This window comes from Hibiscus syriacus, unplaced genomic scaffold (assembly GCF_006381635.1).
Source record: "Hibiscus syriacus cultivar Baekdansim isolate YM2019G1 unplaced genomic scaffold, ASM638163v2 tig00112498_pilon, whole genome shotgun sequence".
Taxonomy (NCBI): Eukaryota; Viridiplantae; Streptophyta; class Magnoliopsida; order Malvales; family Malvaceae; genus Hibiscus; species Hibiscus syriacus.
This window is the reverse complement of record NW_024063347.1, coordinates 1534982-1555321: the sequence shown is the minus strand read 5'-3', so window position 1 is coordinate 1555321 and position 20340 is coordinate 1534982. Positions and strand designations below refer to the sequence as shown.

General features: G+C 30.6%; 2 protein-coding genes and 1 non-coding gene across 4 annotated transcripts; 2 read left to right on the top strand and 1 right to left on the bottom strand.

The window, feature by feature from the left end:
- Positions 1-877: 877 nt before the first annotated feature.
- Positions 878-3493, bottom strand: LOC120180563 (RNA-binding protein 38-like). Its single transcript, XM_039185877.1, has 6 exons — positions 3274-3493; positions 2972-3095; positions 2703-2835; positions 1936-1972; positions 1573-1825; positions 878-1010 (listed from the first exon to the last, which is right to left on the bottom strand). The coding sequence occupies exons 1-6, from the start codon at positions 3454-3456 to the stop codon at positions 937-939; spliced, it is 804 nt and encodes a 267-aa protein (XP_039041808.1). The 5' UTR covers positions 3457-3493; the 3' UTR covers positions 878-936.
- Positions 3494-13157: 9664 nt separating this feature from the next.
- Positions 13158-17995, top strand: LOC120180562 (probable pectin methyltransferase QUA2). 2 transcript variants are annotated; one of them, XM_039185876.1, is made up of 9 exons: positions 13158-13338; positions 13804-14524; positions 14618-14750; positions 15060-15300; positions 15647-15872; positions 15947-16122; positions 16248-16551; positions 17002-17140; positions 17460-17995. In XM_039185876.1, exons 2-9 carry the CDS (start codon positions 13833-13835, stop codon positions 17616-17618), a joined length of 2070 nt encoding a protein of 689 aa, XP_039041807.1. In that variant the 5' UTR covers positions 13158-13338; positions 13804-13832; the 3' UTR covers positions 17619-17995. The 2 variants fall into 2 exon arrangements, with proteins under 2 accessions (XP_039041807.1, XP_039041806.1); XM_039185875.1 differs by having other exon boundaries at positions 13158-13344; positions 13816-14524.
- A 1503-nt stretch (positions 17996-19498) lies between these two features.
- Positions 19499-19590, top strand: TRNAY-GUA. Its single transcript is given in 2 exon segments — positions 19499-19535; positions 19555-19590. It is a non-coding gene; the product is annotated as a tRNA-Tyr (tRNA).
- The last annotated feature ends 750 nt before the right edge of the window (positions 19591-20340 follow it).

Sequence of the window (20340 nt, the reverse complement as noted above, 5' to 3'; positions counted from 1 at the left end):
TTATTAAATAAGAAAATAGCATGTTTAATCCCTATAATTTTGGTTAATTATAAATTAGATTTTTAATTTTATTTTTACTGTAATTTAGTCAGTTATTTTATATGTTTTCATTTATTTTATTGTTTTTAAATATATTGTTTTAGTAGTATGTTTATTATATGAATAAATATTTTTTCATATATATAATAAATAGTAATTTTTAAATATTTATTTTAATATCGAAGAAAAGGACAGTCTTAAAACAACTGGATGTTCTATTCTGATGTTTTAAAATTAAAAATTAAACAATATTATTTAAAATTTATCAATATCAAAGAAAAGAGCTGTCTTAAGGCACCTAGAAGTTCTTTTCTGATATTTATAAATAAATAAATATTTTTTTATATAATTTTGAAATAATAAGATTATAAATTAAATATATTTTTGAATTTTTAAATTTTAATAATAAGAGACAATTTATAATTAAAAAGTACCAATTTTGGGCGTTGTAGGGGTGCTAATCCTTCCCTAAACGTAACCGACCACGATTCCCTTTTTATTATTAAAAAGAACGAATTTTTGGTTATAAACGCAGATCAGTTCATCTTTTAAATATGGTTTTCTTAAAAACTCTTTTAAAAGATAATTTTTAGGTATTCGACCTACCTGACCCAAAAGGCCGATGGCGACTCCCAAATTATTTTCAAAACCATTTATTCACATCAATTTCCCCGCCAAAAATAATATTTCGTGCCCGGACAAAAACCGGTTACGACAGTATGTGGGGAGTTTCATCATGTTAGACCATAGACAAAACTTATATTATTCATATTTATGATGTAAGTATCAAAGTTGAATTTAAGAGTGAAAAAAGGTGACAATGAAGAACATTAATAAACTCATCAAGATTGTACAATTTTGAACGTTTCTTTTGGCAGGTGTAAGTGTTCTTCCCTTTTAGGTTTTTGTACTTTCAGATGTAATGCCACCGCCTTCTGTTTCTGTGGTGCTTTGCTGTTCAGTCTGTGAATCTGCAACCAAAATTAGTAACTAAAAATGTATGATAATAACAATTTAAAGCTACCATGTTTCATTTCTTTATTTATTGAAGTATTTGTGTGCAACTCCTATATCCAACCCAACCTATATTCAGGTACGAGTGTTAAGATATGATCTTCTAAATACATGAAAATTTTAAACATATCAATATTATATGATCTTAACAAAAATGATGATAATATATATAAAGCAATGGCAGTGCATAACATGGTTAGTGGGGCTCTCCATATTTGCAGGAATGAATACTGAAACCACATGCAATCACCACTAGTTTACACTGTGCTCCTCTGTCATTACTTTCTATGGATCAATCATTTGGGCCAATGACAATAACTCGGTAAAAATCACACATCTCAGTCACATGTTCCAGCTTATTTGTATTTATGCTATTCGAACTCTAATGTAAATGTCTTATATGAGTATGTATCCGACATTGACTATCGTGGTTGCAACGAATGCTAAACAATTGCAGTAAATTTTAATAGTAGAAGAAACAGAAACTGAGGGGAAAAAAATACTAGAAGAAAAACTTACCTGTGGGAGAAGGAAATGGATGGCTAGTGACATGAAAGGGAGGATATGTGGGGAAGGACCCCTCCATGGGAGAAGGGTAGTAAAGGTAGGAAGGTCCAGGGAAACGTTGAGCCTGTGGCGCAGAAAATGTTCCCCTTGGAGCTTGCAGAAAATAGCCATAATAATATGGGGACCCCATTGATGATGTTGATGATGATGGTCCATACAGCTGATGATCGTATTGTGTCTGCTGAATTTGTGGATTATAGAGAGTCTGCAATGTCACCATTCCTTAACAATATGGCTTAACATTCAAGAAGACAAAACTTAGAAATGCCTTTTTTTCCTGAGAAAATTGGTAGAGAAAGAGGTTCAATCACTTACTTGGTGATACCAATATTCAGGACTGTAAGTTGGGTACCTGTGAAGGCATTCATCAAAAACTCCAATCATTCACACATACATACATGAAAGAATATATTTGACGTAAGTGAAAAATACTATAAAGCCAATGAACAGAAGCTGGTCTATTCTTGTATTGGATCTTTAATTAAACTGCTCCGTTCACTTCGAGAAAATGACAACTGTAAATGAGCTGGATCATTACTTCAAGTTCTCTAGGCAGATGAAGTCGACATAGATCAACAGTTTAATCACTCTAACCTTTATTTTCATGTCTTCATAATCAATGATGTCTCAGATTATTAGCAAATATAAAATAATTTTTTAATGTATTTAAAGAGTATTTGAAATGTGGTGTGTTAATATTTATATTTGATGTCTGCAAAATACATCAATTACAAATGTTATATACAAATATTTTAAATAAAAAATCAAGAGTCAAAACACATACGTTTAAATTATAAGTAAATAGAAAATAAGCTAAGAATGGTCCCTATGTATAAACTCATTTCTGTAACATCAGTAGGAGACCATTTTGATAATACACATTTGAGCACTATAAAAAGATAGCATTACTTTCTCTTGATCTTTCAGGATTTCCTAAATTGATTAACTGACTATATTCTAGTTTACCATATAGGAATTGAACTAGATTATAAAAATCGGTTAATATACATTATTAATACGTACGTAGAAGCAAAAAAGGATGAACTAATTCCTTTGAGTGAAAACAATAATCGAGCACTCACCCATATGGTGGATAAAAAACAGTAGGTGGTGGTGGTGGTGGTGGCGGCGGCCGCACTGGTGCTGCAACTCCACTATAAAATGGCGCACCTTGCTGTACAACATCCTGATAAGGGTTGGTACCATGAATTCTTCCTGCATATCAATCCACCATTTCCAATTATTATTGTTATCATTGTTATTCGAATTCGGTTATGAAAGTACACAACACCCGTATTCGAGTATGTGTCGGACAAGGATGTCGCCGGAGCAATATAGATTTGGGGAGTACCTCGTGGCGGTGAAGGTCTAGGCCTCCCGAGTGACGCAATGTTACAATTGGCTCTTCTTCCATCGATTACTGGATTCGGATCAACGCAAGCCTTCCTAGCTGATTCAGGATCACGAAAAGTGACCTAGGAAAAAGTATCGATCCTATTCAGATATATAAATACATACATATATACATACGTACATACATACGTATATACATACATACATACATATATACGTACGTACATATACATACATACATACATATATACATACATACATATATATATATATATATAGAAAAAATAAGAGAAAACGTACAAAGCCATATCCTTTAGATTTGCCAGTGTTTTTATCAGTGATGATAACAGCTTCAAGAATCTCTCCAAACTGTTCAAAATAACAGCGCATTTCCTCAGTTGGCGTCTCCCAAGCCAATCCCCCAACAAACACTTTCGTCAACGTTGTGTCACCGAAAGGTGATCGATAAAATAGATAAGCCATTGCGTCTAAACAAACAAAACAACAAACATGTAACTTCCCTTTTGCATTAAAAAAAACACTTTCTTTTTTCGGATTATATTTTACAGTCGACGAGATCCAAGTGAGCTGAATCTTCTGCAATTCCAGTCCATGATCTTCATCATCCCCTTTGCTCTCTGCTTCACAGTACTCGTTTTTTTATCCATTTCGAAAGGCAACCCAATCCAATTTTCTTACAACGAAAGAAACATTTGAAAATGGTCTGAGAATGAGATGAAGCCGAGTTTAAAGACGTTATGGGAGGTTAGTTGACTATTGTTATTATTGCAAAAGGGAGTGAGAGAAAGAGGAGAGACCGGACAGCTGCTAACGTTAATTTGTTGTCTATTTGAGATATTGACAGAGGGGAAGGGGTCGTAAAATAAGAACGACAGCTCCGTGACCGAATGCACTTGAACCTCTCTCTCACTGTCTTTGCATTAATATCCCTCCCAACTCCCCAATAGTCTTTACCCATGTTCAGAAATCGTATAAAGTTTTGATGTCACGTTACTTTTTTGTATATATTAATATATGTTTAATTTAAACCGATATTAATTATAAGTATTTTTTCAGATAATATAAATAGTAAGAAAAACTGTGATTTTTGGTCCATATTTCATCGGTACAATATAAGGAGAGAAAAAAAACAGACTTGCACGCACTGGCGGAGCCTTTAGTAATCAAAATAATCATCATTGGATTTGAAAGCACCTCTTGCATAATATAAATACGATAAAAAGAAATATAAAACAAAATAAATGTATAAACATTTCAAATCATATGTGGTAGAAGATGTTAATATATCATTTTTTTTAAATGGGCCAATTAAGAAACACAATTATGGTATTTAGGTCTCCAATATTCCTACTTCTCCCATTAAAAAGATTGAGATCGCAACTTCATGTTCAAGCACTAAAAGAGTATAGATATGTTCTTATATATTAAATTTTATTCACAAATAAGGAAGGTTTTATTTATCAGTGGTACATTCATTGATAATTCGAATTATATACATTTCAACATATTTTTATGTATGTATTTAACGTATCCAGTTTTATGAGATTTATGAATGTATTATTCCCACATGACGGCAGACTTCACTAATCATAAGCTGTTATATGAGAGAAAAACGACTTTGAAACAACGAAAGCAAAGAAAATACCCGTTATAGCATCACATAATAATTTAATGAAAAAGTGGTGGTAGATACATATAGACGTAAAATTTTATATTAAAAAAATAAAAAAATATTATTAATCAAAATATTGATAGAACATAAATTTTTTGAATAATAATAATATTGATAGAACTAAAGCTCAATTAAATTTTTTATATATCAATATCTAAAAGGACGAGTCTTAACTTTAAAGTTAAATTTATGTTTAGAATAATCAAATTTAAATGTGGATATAAATTTTATTTTATTTGTATAGTTGTTGCCACTTGGCAGCATTTGGACAATTTAACAGCTGTCAGAAATGTGGGTTTGATGAAAACTTTACAACTTGATCTGGCAATTCTCCCACGTGAGGTCGTATCACTGTTTCAAAACAATGAGCTGGATTTCATCTTTATTTTCCATAAAAATAAATATATTTTCTGATATTTAATTTTAATTTTAAACTTTAATATTTTATTTAAATATTTTTAACTAATTAAACATATGAAATGACTTTACAGTTCAATTTAACGTATTTGTTTAATTAAATATTTAACTTTATTTTTTTCTCTTTTATCTTTAATAATCAGAATTAAAAATAATTTTAACAAAGATAACGTATAAAGTAATAATATTATAAATTATCAATATTAACTAGGTGTATATCATATGTGGTAGGAATATATTACGAGTTAACTTTTTTCTGAATAAATCATACTTAGAAAGAGATCGAGGAGAAAATTGTTCGTAATAAATATTGAACACACAACTTAAGAGAGAAGAAAAGTACGAGATTATGTCAGTAACAGATCTAAAAATATTTTTAAAGGTGGACATGTATATATTAATAATAAAAAAATTAGTTAAGGTAGACACAAATAAAATCATAGGGTAAACACCAATAATAAAATAAATAACTAATATACAGAAATTTAAATTCTAAGGAAAAGAAATATTCATCTTGGACAAGCCTTATATCCGTTACTGGAAGATGTCATCTGAGTACTTTAGAAATCGTGGACATATTATGAATAATTTAATCAATCATGGTTTGGTTCAATTTTATATTTTATTGGACTTTTCCGATTGTTTTATGTAATTATGTGTATCTATATTTTTTTATTTAAATAGCATCCATTAAATTGTAGTGCTGGGTAACCCAATTCTTCAACATTTCACGAATTAAAAGTATTATAGAATTAGTTACAACAATAGTATTAATTGCAATTGGTCTATGAAAAAAAAACATATTGGTTTTGTTTTAAAGCAGCATTCTAGATCAACTGAAAATGATATTTGTCTGAAAACTCAATATAGCTCAAAATTATTTTTCCTTTAACATGATTATGGATGGATGAAAGGGGTGAGTGAGGACATCCGTCCTATGAAAATTTAAAATTAGCATAGACATTAGATTTGTTTTATGTATGTTCTATAGAATTCTTGTTTTCGTTCTTTTAAAATTTTATAAATTCATCCCTTAACATAAAATTTTGTGTCCGTCCCTAAACATAACAACCAACTACTATTTAGATATTATTCTACAATAATTGATAGTTTAAATGATATTTTATTATACCTACAGCATAGATGAAAGTTACTTTTTTATGAAAATAGATATTTCTAATTTATTAAATAAGATCATGAAAATTATATTTAAATTTTACTAAAAACAGTTTAAGTTTTTATATAATGTTTTTTAGTTTTTTTAATTAAGCAAATAATAGATGTTAATTTATAATATCTGAAACTTCATATTATCCAAATTATGTTTATTTAGATGAAAGAATTAATCAAATATTGTGTGCATATATATAAACCCTGAGCCCTATTAGGGTTTAAAACAAACTGAATTATATGCAGGGTACGGGATGATGCCCTTCGGCCTGGACAAAATTTGGATAAAGAACCACCCCTTTGTCTCCAATTAAATGGGGAAAAAAGATGGTTGACAAAACATTAACTAAACTAATTTAAGCTGTGGTCTGAAAACTTTTCCTCATGTCATGTTCTGTGAGATACGATTCAATTAAACTTAAAGGTGTACCTCTTCCCCTCCTAAAATGGCATTGAAACGCCTAACTGATTGGGTACTTGGAAACCCTAAATTGCCTTCAAAATATATAGTATTTTTTCTCAAGTCTTTTTCACTAGTTTATTAATATTTATCCTTATACTATAAAAAATAAATAAACAATACAATTTAATTTGAATAAATTATATTTTTTATAATTTATGAAATTTAAATTGATATAAAATTGAATCCAAATTCCTTCAACTCTACTAGATATAAGTTATTTTGATTAATTCATTGTTACAGATGGCTCAAGTAAGCCAACATGTTTTGCTGCAACTTGTAATAGGAATGGCTATCCAAAACTGAAATGCTAAGTGATATCCTTAACGAAATGGAGCTTTGCCGGTAGGGTCGTTGGCAAATTGGCAACTATTGAAAGTTTATGCCACGGAATGCATTTATTGAGGTCCTCCAAATCTTCTACATCATGCTTATTATTGTTATTAAGATTGATAAGGGGGAAAAAATGGAGAACCGATTCAAATTGTAGTTTGATATATATGTTTGTACAAATTTAGATTTACAAATTCTATGTACCATATGATTTTCTATTTTTATATGCCAATAGTTTATTTCATATAATTGTTGACTTGTTTATGTATTTTTATATTGAAAAAGTAATACTTTATTCATATATTTATATTATGTTTAAAGGGATATCATATCATAATTTAATTCTAAATGCACGAACTCCAATGATCTCGGTGGTAGAGGAATTGTTGTTATTCTTTGAGGTCTCGGGTTCATGCACTAAGAATGCCAAAGATGCGAGCGTTCAATATCAAATGATGAATGTTATCTTTGAACAGATACTACCTCGTACTTACCTCATATTATAAAAAAAATAATTCTAAAGTAAGTTAACCATTTTGAAATATTAAAGTGATTTTGGCAAACTAAATTAGGGTTTGTTCTCTTTTTCTATAGTCGTCGTTAGTTTATTTTCTTATTTATCTTTGTAATCAACAGTGATATTAATCTTAATATTGGTTATCTACCGTTGGTATTCATTATTTTTCCTTTTCTTTATTATAGCGTATTTTTAATTTTTTTTTTAATCTTAATAATCCAACTTTTTGACACGTATTCTTCTGCCTTTATGATACGTTTTTCTCTGCCTCTATGACACGCTTTCAGTTGTTTGGCTGTTGTTTTTGTTTATTTTTTAGGGTTGAATTTGACATCGCCACTATTGATCAATATGACACTTATTTGTTATCATGATGATCTTCCATGCTTTAGACACTCGGATTGAATTTGGATATGCGATTTGCGTTTGTGGATATTATTTTCATATCGCTCGATTCTGATTCTCGGTATGTCGATGGTCTTTTAATAGAATTATTCCCTTTTGTGGTCGTTTGCCAATGCATTCAGATCTATTTGTATTTATCTCTTGTTCGAGTTTATTTGGTTATGTTTTTAAACATTTTCTTTGTATGGTCTTTGGTGATCTTAAGTGCTAGTTTTCTTGTGTTTAGAAAAAATGCTATTATTATATGTTTAATAAAAATTTATTATAATTTGAATATTTTTTATTTTTAATAAAATTAGCAGCTTCTATTAAAAAATATTGAAGTGATTTCATGAGTAGAAAGAGGAGGACCGATTAGGCATGGCCCGTCAAGGTTTTGGGTATCTACTTTATAAAACTTGGGCAGAGTTTGGTCAAATATAGGCTTCACGAATCTTTTGTGTGGGCCTATACTAGACATTTGAAACCTCGATAAAGCTTGAACTATTTATCTATACTTGGTAATAAAAATATGATTGAATTGGTGTGACGAGTTAATCGAGTATTATCTCGATTGACTAAAGATAAATAAATAATTCTTTAAAATAAAATACTAATAAAACTAACAATATATCCTCATATACTTTTATATGATTTTATCGAAAAAATAAAAGATATAATAAATTTATTCTCATGATACAGATGAAAAAGGATAATATTAGAAAGATATTTATAAAACTTTATTCGATCGATATTTATAAATAAAGTGATAATAAAATTACATAAACAAAATGAAATCACATACACTTGTTACTATATAGCCTTTTAGAGCATGCTCCATTTTAAACTTCTGTATATTGTTTTTGCTAAAGACACGTTGATTAACTCCAGGCAACATCTTGAATATCACAGAGGTGTAATTAAAGACTCATTAATCATGAACTCAAATCCCGACACATTAGTTTCCTAGTATTTTTAGGTAGCACACCATAGTAAAGTTATAAAATTTTACTTGAGAGTTGTCCTGGTGTCTCACCCCTAAATGTTCTTTTTTCCTGTTCATTCGGTTGTATATTGTAAGGATCTTAATATTTTATACTATACTATATAAAACCCAATTAATTAAACTTTCTATCAGTGTTTTTTTAATTAATCATTGATATCCGATTTATTGACTAACTAATTCAAATCGGGTAATGTAAAGACGAGAGTGATCATTCCAACCTAATTTACTCTATTTGTAAACGTCAGGATTCGAGCCTCTAACCTTATTTAAAGGACTTAATACCTCATCATACTAGACAAACTAACAGATCAATTAGTACAAAGTACAAAAAGATTGGCAGAACAGTATTGCTTTGAACCATATGGCATCCCATGCAGAAGCATTCATGCATTTCAACGCTATCCGCATGGGTTGCTTGCTCGATTCCATTAAATCAGCTCTCTGTTCCATGTTTCTCATAAACATTAAACCGATATCTAAATAATTGATCAATACAAGTTATTATGAGTACGATTACGATATTTTATATGGTTGTAAGCAATTTAAGTTATTGGAGCAAGGGGACTTGACAAACCAGAGATCCTCACACAAAATTTTATCATTATTACCATAAGGAAATGGGGTGCCACATACGTTTTCTGAACACATCAAATGAGCGAACTGTTAATAGTTTTTATAAGAAAATAAATTATTTGAGATCAAAATTAAAAATTTGTATCAATTATAATATATCAACTTAGTTTGAGATTTTATTAATATATTATTAAGAATTATTACATATGAAAATGCATGAGATTAATAATATTGTGCTTATGACACTAAAAAATAATATATCAACTTAATTTCGATTACAACAATATATATATATATATTACAAACGGCCTACACATATTTTTCTCTTGCAAAGAGCATGTAGACTGTCGGCGTATAAGTACAAAATCCTTGTTTATAAAACTTTTGGTTGTCCCTTCCATTTACTATACATATAGTCTATTGTATTCTATTTTTCCTTTAAAGGAAAAAAATAACTTTCAAGTGAAAAAATAACTTTCTCATGTGTTCTAAATATAAATATATTTATGTTTTCATCAAGTACCAAATTGCTTTAAATAAAGAATACAACAGACTATATATGAAATCAGTTATGACATTATTAATTTGTAAAAAATGATAAAAATTAAAAGATATTACCAATATAATAAATAAAAGTGTTTTATTATGATCTCGAACTAAATTAATTCAGTGATTAAAAGAGTTATTGTTATATTTAAAGGTCTCAGATTCGAGTATCAGATATAATAAAGTAATTTAAACTTTTATTGTCAAATAATTAATTTTTTTTATAATGGATACTACCTTATAATCACTTTACTTTATAATTTATTTTGCTATGAAAAAATGATGAATATTAATTGTCCACGTTTATTTTTATTTTTTAATGGGAAAAGGAACCCATGTGGATGAGCACGAAGAGAACTGACGTGTGAGAACAACATATCAACTTTTAAATTAAAATTGGATTCCATTTCAGTCATATTATCGTTTTTATTTAATTTTATTTAAGTTTTTTCAGTTGAATGGTGTGATAAGATATTAATGTTTAAGATAACTTTGAAGGCTAATAGTATTCTTATCTTGTCACCATCCTAAAAAATTAAGAGTGTATTCAAAAAGTCATTGTATTTCTATAATATTTGAACAATCATAATTAGTTATGGTATTACCGAATTGTGTATAATTGAAAATTTTCACTTACATTCTTCAATTCTTGAAAAGTAAAAAATGTTGTTTGAGTTTATGTTTATGTTTAAATTTAATTATTTATAATATTATGATATATTAATGATAGAGTTAGACAATGTCAAAGTCTTTGTATATGATCAAAAGATATTAATTGATTTTTTCTAACCATATAAGATATTTATATTCTTCCTCACATGTGTAAGTCATATTTGTAATATTATTTAATAAATTAATTATCATCTAAAATTTATAATATATTTAAAATACTATTATTTAAAAGAAGTGATTTTGAGGATAAATGAGTGAAAAATTAATAAGAAGAAAGAAGTAATATAGTTGAAAGATCAAGTTAAATAAACTCAAAGTTGGAAGTCTAAATTGAAAAAGTGAATTATAAACTTATTTAATGTGGTTGAGAAGCATTTGATTCAAATTTAGTAAAAAAAATGAATTTAAACGAAAGATAAATTAAATAATTAATTAATTAAAAATTAAATCATAAAAATCATTTAACCTAACCACGTGACCAAATACTCATTGTATATAACTACATTTTTAGCTTACCCTATTCCTATATATAATGAGATAAGGGGAGGTAGGATAGTAGGCTGCCCCCAACCAGGTTGAGAGCAGCTTCCGTGGAAGACCTCCGTTACAAAATGAATAACCACATATTTCTACAAAATAACCGACATATGATTTTCCGTCCAAATGAATAAAAAATAATCACTTCAATAACCTCATTTCCAATATATCTAAATCATCATAAATAATCTTCTCTTCTATTATACATTAACATGAGCATAGTTCTCTCTCAACATAAAGAATCATATAAATAACAGAAAAACTCACATGCAATGTCGATCTTAACTTCTTATCGGCTCCAAAATTTTAATTATAAAACAAATGAATAAGACATCACCGTTTGATTCCGTACATCAAATTGGCGGTGCAAGTTCTAATATATATATATATATATATTATTAAGAATGATCAGAATAATACAATTTAATCAAACGAGTTTTGAGTTCCTATTTTCAAGATGTACAAATTCCAGAAAACAAATGGATCTTAAAACGAGCTCAAAACAATGCAAGCTCAAATTCATGTCATACGTGCATGAACATCTAAAGAAGAAGAAGACGAAAACTTTAACTTTGTTTATTGCAAAACTGGAGATTTGTCTTATGCCGGAAGATCTGGATTTTATATATTTCCAGATTCAATCTTTGCCAGATGGGTCTGCTGTTTTATTTATTGTCGAACAAACACACCGCATGATCCAGAAACTCAGGCCAAACTTTCCATCTTCTGCACGGCATTTTATCAAACAGTATTCAAGCATTTGTTTCATATTTTCATTTCAGCCCCCACTTCAAAACTTCTTCCCTATTTTGGAGGAGAACACAAAATTATTCTGCTTTGCTTCTTTATTTTTTTTAAATCTTGACTCGATTTTTTTTCAAATTCGAGACAAATTTTAAAATAAAACTCGAATAACTTAAAATTTTTAAAAATTAATAGATTTATTTTTAAGTTTAAATCGAGAACCTCAATTATGTATTATATATACATCATATATGAAAAAAAATATATGTATTGTATATGATTATAGAAAACTGTTTAAATTAAATTAAATGATATCATAATGTTATAACTATTTATACTTAAATTTAAATAGAAACTTAAACAACTTGATTTGACTCAAAAAATTCTAAATAAATTTTTAATTATAAAATGAAACTTATCAATTCAAATAATTTAAGTTATTTTGACTTGATTCGATCGAATACTCAGGACTACGACGTTTTAGCGCATTTATAGAAGAGAATACTGTCTGAATATAAAAGTTCGGCTGATAAAATTTTATTTTTGTTTTTTTAAACGTCTTATCTATATTTATTAAGGATAAAATACACAAATAGTACCTCCATTATAGAGTGTTATTGTATTGAATCTATTAACTATTAAAAATTATAAAATAATTTCTTGATTATAGGGTATTGTTTTGTTAAATCCTGATTATAAAAAAGTTAAAATAGTTACCTGACAATTCTTAAGTTCCAAACTTATCCCTTTTTGTTAAAAAATAGTGATAATTTGAGCTGGATGTTAACTTGTTGATTGTGAATTGTGATATGATAAAATTCGATCCCAAAATCTCAAACGACTATCATATCTCAGTCAAAAAGTTAACGTTTAGCTCAGACTATCATCAAATTTTTAACGAAAAATGATAAGTTTGGAACATATAAATAGTTGAATTATCATTTTGTAACTTTTAATAGTCAAGGGACTCAATAAAACAATAATTTATAGTCAGGGATCATTTGTGTACTTTATCCGTTTATTGAATTCCTTTGCATGCTTTTAATTAACGCATTCTCGCTGTTCTTTTACTTTGAATGATTTACGATTATAAAAAGAGTTCAAAAATTTCAGCTTTTTCATGAGCTCTGTGGTGATTGGATGGATAGAAAATTCGTTTACTTAACACTCTTACGGTATAAACTGCAACTTGCAATCGTTTTGTGTAGTTCAAAATGCTAGAATGAAGTTTTTCTTAAATCCCCATTTGATGAAACTTCGGTGACAAGGCTTGTTTTACGTTATCTTTCAATTTCCAGCTCTGCTCTTACAAACAGAAGGTATTTTTCAAATTGATATGACTTTGATTGTTTAAACGATTGATCCGGAATGGGTTTTGATCATTTGAACCTGGGTTTTCATTAGGTTTTAGATTCGGATAACAAACAGGATTGATTTGAATTGAAAACAAGTGATTTTGAATGGAAATGAGCTCACACTCGATGTTTCTACTTTGCTTTCCGTTTATTTAATTCGAATCTTATGTTTACCTTTTGTTGTTTCAGTCTGTGAACAGCTAAAGAAAAGCAAATTCTGCTTATCTAAGAGTTCCACTTTCAGCAGGGTTTATGGATCTCATTTCAAGCCTATCTTAATGAAGAGTTTCTTTGCTTGAGATGAACCATTTCCCTCTCATTATTAATATTTAATGTTTTCTTAGTGAAATAGCTTGTTTCAGAGAGAGATTTCAGCGGTATTTTACATATTTCCTTGGAAGTTACACTTTTTTTCCCCTTTGGCCAACTGTTGAGAATTTCAGGTTATAAAAATGTCAAGGCCTCTGCTTCGAGGTGTATCTGCAACACGTATCTCAGGCAGCAGCAATGATCTATTGGATTCACAAGTGAAAAATAAAACAGAAAAGGAAGGATTGAATAGAAAACATTCTTCCCTGAGGTTTCCTTTTTGGCTACCCTTTTCAGATAATTCTCCCTCGAAACATAATGCCACTGATAATGGTTTTGCATCTGATCCTTTCACTGTTGGGGCCCCAAGAAGCCGCCACAGGTTGACAATGCTATTTTTGAAGTCAAGTTTAGTTATGATTGTGATTCTTGCTCTCACTGGTTCATTTTGGTGGGCACTTTCCATTTCCACATCATCTAGAGGTCCTATATTTCATAGTTATAGGAGGCTTCAAGAGCAGCTTGTTTCAGATTTGTGGGATATTGGGGAGCTTTCTTTAGGCGCTTCAAAGACGAAAGAACTAGAATTCTGTCCTGAGGAGTTGGAGAATTATATCCCCTGTTTTAACGTTTCAGAGAATCTTGATTCAGGTTTTTCTGATGGTAACCGGTATGATCGAGAATGTCGACAAGGGTCTAGGCAAAGTTGTTTAGTTCTTCCACCTTTGAACTACAAAATTCCTCTTAGGTGGCCAATTGGGCGAGATATCATTTGGGTTTCAAATGTTAAAATCACTGGTCAAGAGGTATTTTCCTCGGGTAGCTTAACTAAGAGGTGGGTGAGTGTTTCACTCGTCGGTCAACTTCCACATTTAACTTCCTTCTTATAGAAGTGTTTTTTCAACTCAAGTGATTTATGCAATTGCAGGATGATGATGTTGGAGGAAGAACAGATTTCATTTCGTTCGGCATCACCAATGTTTGATGGTGTGGAAGACTATTCCCATCAAATTGCTGAGATGATTGGACTTAGAAATGAATCTAATTTCATACAAGCCGGGGTGAGCCAAATCTTCCTTGAACATACATGTCGACCTTGTACTGTTCTGTTGTTCATGATTTTTACTTCATCTGATTTGTTCTAGTAATGTTATATCTGTTTTGCTTCAAGGTTCACATAGGATTTGATTTATCATTTCTTACTTGTTAGTGATACAAATACAATAATTGCCACCTTTTGGCTTGTTGCACATTGCGATGTTGGCGATATGGGCTGAATTAGCTTTAAGCATTCTCAATAGCTACTATGAAATTCAGGGTTCCATGTTCCATTTGTTTCTTTTGCGTAATCAATTAGGCTATCCATGCAGATCCGAACCATCTTGGATATAGGATGTGGTTATGGTAGCTTTGGAGCACATCTCTTTTCCAAACAGATCTTAACCATGTGCATTGCAAACTATGAGTCCTCAGGCAGTCAAGTTCAACTCACTCTCGAAAGGGGCCTTCCTGCAATGATTGGTTCTTTCAGTTCAAAACAGTTACCATATCCATCTCTTTCCTTTGATTTGCTGCATTGTGCATTCAGCGGTATTGACTGGGATCAAAAAGGTATCAGTAATACAGTTTCCAACTTTTCTTATTTAAAATGTTAAATCTTCTGTATGTGATAAATTCCTAGCTAAAGGTTCATTTTGACTGCTAGTCGATGCATTTGTTGGCAGTTCAGATCTTCCAATTGATAGATAATTTAAAAGAATATATTAAATTTAAAACCATGGTAAACGTCACTTTTTTCATTGCAAGTTCATACCTTTACTGACTCTTATAGTTTTGCTAATTATGATTTGTAAATATATTTCAACTCACATGTGTGACTTTTTAAACCTTTTTGTTCTTTCCATTTTTGTGTTTGAGCTAGTGTTAGTTAAACTTCTATGTTAAATGTGTGCTGCAGGCGGTATTTTCTTGATTGAAGTTGATAGAGTTCTAAAGCCTGGTGGATACTTTGTGTGGACTTCACCACTTACCAATGTTCACAGTACTCGCAGTGACAAAGAGAAACAGAAAAGATGGAACTTTGTTCGTGATTTGGCGGAAAATCTCTGCTGGGAATTGATGTCCCAACAAGATAAAACTGTTGTGTGGAAAAAGACCAGTAAAAAAAGTTGTTATAACTCCCGGTAAGGCTGTTTTCTTGATTTACTTTAACTTTCTTCAAAAGTTAATTCATTTTCTCTGAATCATTTGTGTCCAGGAAGCCTGGTTCAGGTCCTTCTATCTGTAGCAGAGGACAAGATGCTGAATCTCCGTATTATCGACCCCTTCAGAACTGCATTGGTGGTATGCATAGCCGCCGATGGGTTCCTATCGAGGAGAGGGAAACCTGGCCTTCTAGGTCTAACTTAAAGCCAACTGAACTAGCTCTATATGGTAATTCGATGTTCTTCGCATGTTTATGTTACAAGTAACTATTCCATCATGATAAGCAACTATTAAAGAAATTTCTTACTGCCACTCTGATAATCTATTTGCTAATATTTTTTATTTCTTATCAGGTCTTCAATCTGAAGAACTAAATGAGGATACTGCAAACTATAAGACAACTGTTTGTAATTATTGGTCTCTTTTGTCACCGCTAATATTCTCCGACCATCCGAAGAGACCCGGTGACGAAGATCCTTCTCCACCTTATAACATGCTCAGGAATGTGCTAGACATGAATACTCGCTATGGTGGTTTAAACGCTGCATTACTGGAAGCCGGGAAATCTGTCTGGGTGATGAATGTAGTCCCAACAACCGAACCTAACTACCTTCCCCTGATTCTTGACCGGGGCTATTTCGGTGTATTACATGATTGGTGATTCTCCTTGCTTGCTAAACTTTTCTTTATTGTTTTTGTTGTGTTGTTCTAATATATGCTCTCTGTAATATGATTTTTAGCAACTTAAATACTCCGTAATATCCTTTTCAGTCCGGAGTAAAAATAAAGTTACATGCCATGAAGTAAGAAAGTATTTCTATGCATTAAAATGTATGCGTGCTATGACATTCTTAAGGCTTAAAGGGAAGCAAACTTGAGTTTACCTAATCGTGTTTGCAGAAAGTATTATTCTGCTAGAGGATGCTTATTCTGTTTTTGGTTTGATTGTGTTCATCGAAACTTGAGTTTCATGTCCGGGCACCATTTATTTGACATGGGCCAAAGTTGATTGACTGCTCTTCATTTATCTGCTTTTTCGAGCAACAATTGGCTTCCCTTTTTGTATCGACTTCTATTTGTTTTATGATCATTCTGTATCACTTTCAGGTGTGAAGCATTTCCGACATATCCTAGAACTTACGATATGGTACATGTAGAAGGACTTCTATCCCTCGAGGCTAGTCAACATTGGAGGTGCAACATGCTTCATATATTCATTGAGATCGACCGGTTGCTTCGTCCCGAGGTAGAAAACCCAAGCTAGCCCTTTACAAATCAGATTGCATTAATGGCCGATGTCAAAGGAACATGAGCCATACACTCATAGCATGCAAACAGCTTTGCAAATATGTCATTGAGTATCTATCACGCTAAACTTACAAGTCATTCCTGCACAATCTAAATTGTAGATTTAAGGAAATGCTTGATTGTTGTATCATCGAAAGAGTGTTACAAAGTGAATCGATTATTTAAACTCGATCAACAATGAATCGACCTTTCAAATGCTTCCAGTGGAATTGTTTTCTTGTTCTATGTTTTAACATGTGATTCAATGATTGGTACAGGGTTGGATAATCATCCACGACACGACTCCGCTCATTGAATCAGCTAGGGCTCTAACGAGGCAGTTGAAATGGGAGGCCCGAGTCATAGAAATCGGAAGTAACAACAACGAGAGACTCCTTATCTGTCAGAAACCGTTCTTCAAGAGACAATCAAGCTAAGAACCATTTCTCGAGCGAAACCCGAAGTTCAAGTCTCTGTATTCAAATTCATCTTGTGCATGTTAAAGCAATCAACATAAAAGTTCCACCATGAATGGGGGATACCATATATTCAGATCGGAAATGAGAAAAACATAAAGATAATAGAGGAAAACAAGAACATAACTTGATGGCACCACCGACTCCTCCTATGGATCCGTAAGGCACACATACGACGACCTTGTAAGTACTCAAATCCGAGGCACATGATTAAGAATTAGATTTAAATTTTCATGTTATGTCTCATTTATAACTATAGAATCACATGATTAAGATTGTGAAGATGATCTAAAGAATAAGCATTGAGCTGGAAATGTAGGGAAAGGGAAAATAGAATTCCTTGGCAGTGCCATTTATGATTAAATTGTTTTTTTTTATCATTCATATTCAATGGAAGAAAACCCTTATCGATAGTGCTATTGATCTGGATCCCGAAATCAATTGATATATATATTTATATTATGTCACTCTTCGTTTTTGACCAAACTAACCTAATTCGAACTCAAAGTGACCCGAACTCTCAACTGAACCAAAACCGACACAATACTTCGCTTTGACATGTGAAAGGCAGACCAATTGATTTTGCTAAGCGAATACATGTGATTGAGATTTAATGATAAGTAAAAATGCAGTGTTAGATGGGACTCCGACCTACCATATCTAATGCGGTCACGCTTTTTGATTGAGAATTTTAGTTGACAAATATTCATGATGTTGAATGGTTAAAAGCCGTGGAAGTGCCTTTATCTTCTTCAAGTATGATATTATATTTGAAAATAAATATAAAAATAGTTTCTCGTAAATAGAAAACTTTAGTAAAAATTAAACATAATCGTATCGGGGTATTATTCATACTTTTATGCTCACGAGTTGAGAGTTTTTTTCTTTTTAAATAGTATATGTTCATAATCTTTTTTAACCATTGACAAAACATACACACCTTGCAAACGTAGCTACTCGAATTCAGAATCTTTAAGGGAGAAAAACACTCCCTTTAATCACTGAGATCATTTAACGGGTTCATGAATTGAGAGTTTTAGTTGAAGAGCTCTATGGAGTTGAACGGTACATGGTGTAAATATAATTTGTTAAGATTTTCATTGAAATATTAGTCTTTAATATCTATATTTGATATACATTCAGATATAAATATGATAATACGGTCTTTGAAATAAATGAACAAAATATCGAAACTACGTGTGTTAAACACATAACCGTATTGCAGTAGAATTCAAGTAAAAGAGTTATTAATGGCAAATGTAGATGTACTATATTTTGGTAGGTTGTTGCTGAGTGAAATCCTTTCACAAAGATGCTTTACATTCAATGGGAGCTGTTAAGAACAAAGACGTAAAGAGAATGCATGATCTTTGAAATCACCAAGCCGTTTTAGGTTTACAATTAAATGGGCAAACAAGGATATTAAATTGTCACTGTAACTAATATTTAAATCAAATTGAAAATTAATGATATATTCCATTTTGTGTATCTTTAAAAACCCGAAACTCAGCGAGCTTATATAAATTTGATTCAATAGGTAAAAGAAACCCTCAAATGATTGGATTAAATTAAGTTATAAGTTAAATTATTTTTTAATAATGAAAATCTAAACGTCTAAGATCTAACCCACTATACCATTAAGTGAAACATATATTTATGTTGATTAATTATTAGATTCATATTTTAAAATTTTGATGCTTAATTTATTTTTATATTCGTAGTTAACAATATTATACATCTATTCATTCAAATTTTTATCTTCATTAATGCAAAGAAAAAAATTTCCAGAAAGATGCAAAATATAATGTTAAATATAATAACATAAATTTAGTTTTCAGAAACCGACCTTAGCTCAGTTGGTAGAGCGGAGGACTGTAGTGGGTAAAATCCGATAGATATCCTTAGGTCGCTGGTTCGAATCCGGCAGGTCGGAGCTTTTTAATTTTTTGTCAACAAAATTAGATTAGACTTAAATTTTACGAAAGGTTTGAGATATCTTAAGGTTTTATAAATTAATTAATATTTATAAAAAAATTAAAAACTATTACATTCGGGAATTTTAAAATATATATTTTTCAAAAATTTATGATAATAATTTTTTAATATAAAAAGTCAAAGTCAAACAATTTTTACCATCAAAGATTAAAAAAAAGTAACAATTATTTGAGATGGAGGAAATATTATACCATGTCATGATTTTATGTGTATCAGCAAAGTTTATAGAGCTTAAATTTTGTTCAATAAAATATCGAATTTAATATTTGAAAATTTATAAGTAATTCAAGCAAAATAAAAAAGTAGAAGAAACACAAGAATGGCTTTATACAGTACATTAACTTGCTAATTAGTCAAAATGTAAATACACAAAGCCTGGTTTTATTACAGGATTACACCATTTCTACCATCAATCTCTTCTTCCCTTTCTGAATAAATAAGAAAAATACTATACAGCAGAGCTATGCTGGTAGAACATCGGGGAAAAAGGAATAGCAGATATGACTGACTCATCGAAGATCGGAGTCGACTGCAGATCAAGTTAGATTGATGGACAATAGATGGGGTCAGTAACATGTGGCATGTTATCGTCTGATCCGGCCACAAGATCGAGCATTCCGTAAGTACTAGGCGACTGCCTTCTGTGTGTATTTGTTTTACCTGTGAATCATATTGTGGAAGTAGTCAT

Excerpts from the sequence above, each read along its gene's own strand:
- LOC120180563 (XM_039185877.1), bottom strand. The coding sequence starts at position 3,456 with ATGGCTTATCTATTTTATCGATCACCTTTCGGTGACACAACGTTGACG. Across the intron at positions 2,836-2,971 it reads TAGACCTTCACCGCCACGAG|GAAGAATTCATGGTACCAAC; the intron begins GTACTCCCCAAA and ends ATTGATATGCAG. Across the intron at positions 1,011-1,572 it reads TCCATTTCCTTCTCCCACAG|ATTCACAGACTGAACAGCAA; the intron begins GTAAGTTTTTCT and ends TTTTGGTTGCAG.
- LOC120180562 (XM_039185876.1), top strand. The coding sequence starts at position 13,833 with ATGTCAAGGCCTCTGCTTCGAGGTGTATCTGCAACACGTATCTCAGGC. Across the intron at positions 15,301-15,646 it reads TATTGACTGGGATCAAAAAG|GCGGTATTTTCTTGATTGAA; the intron begins GTATCAGTAATA and ends TGTGTGCTGCAG. Across the intron at positions 16,123-16,247 it reads AACTGAACTAGCTCTATATG|GTCTTCAATCTGAAGAACTA; the intron begins GTAATTCGATGT and ends ATTTCTTATCAG.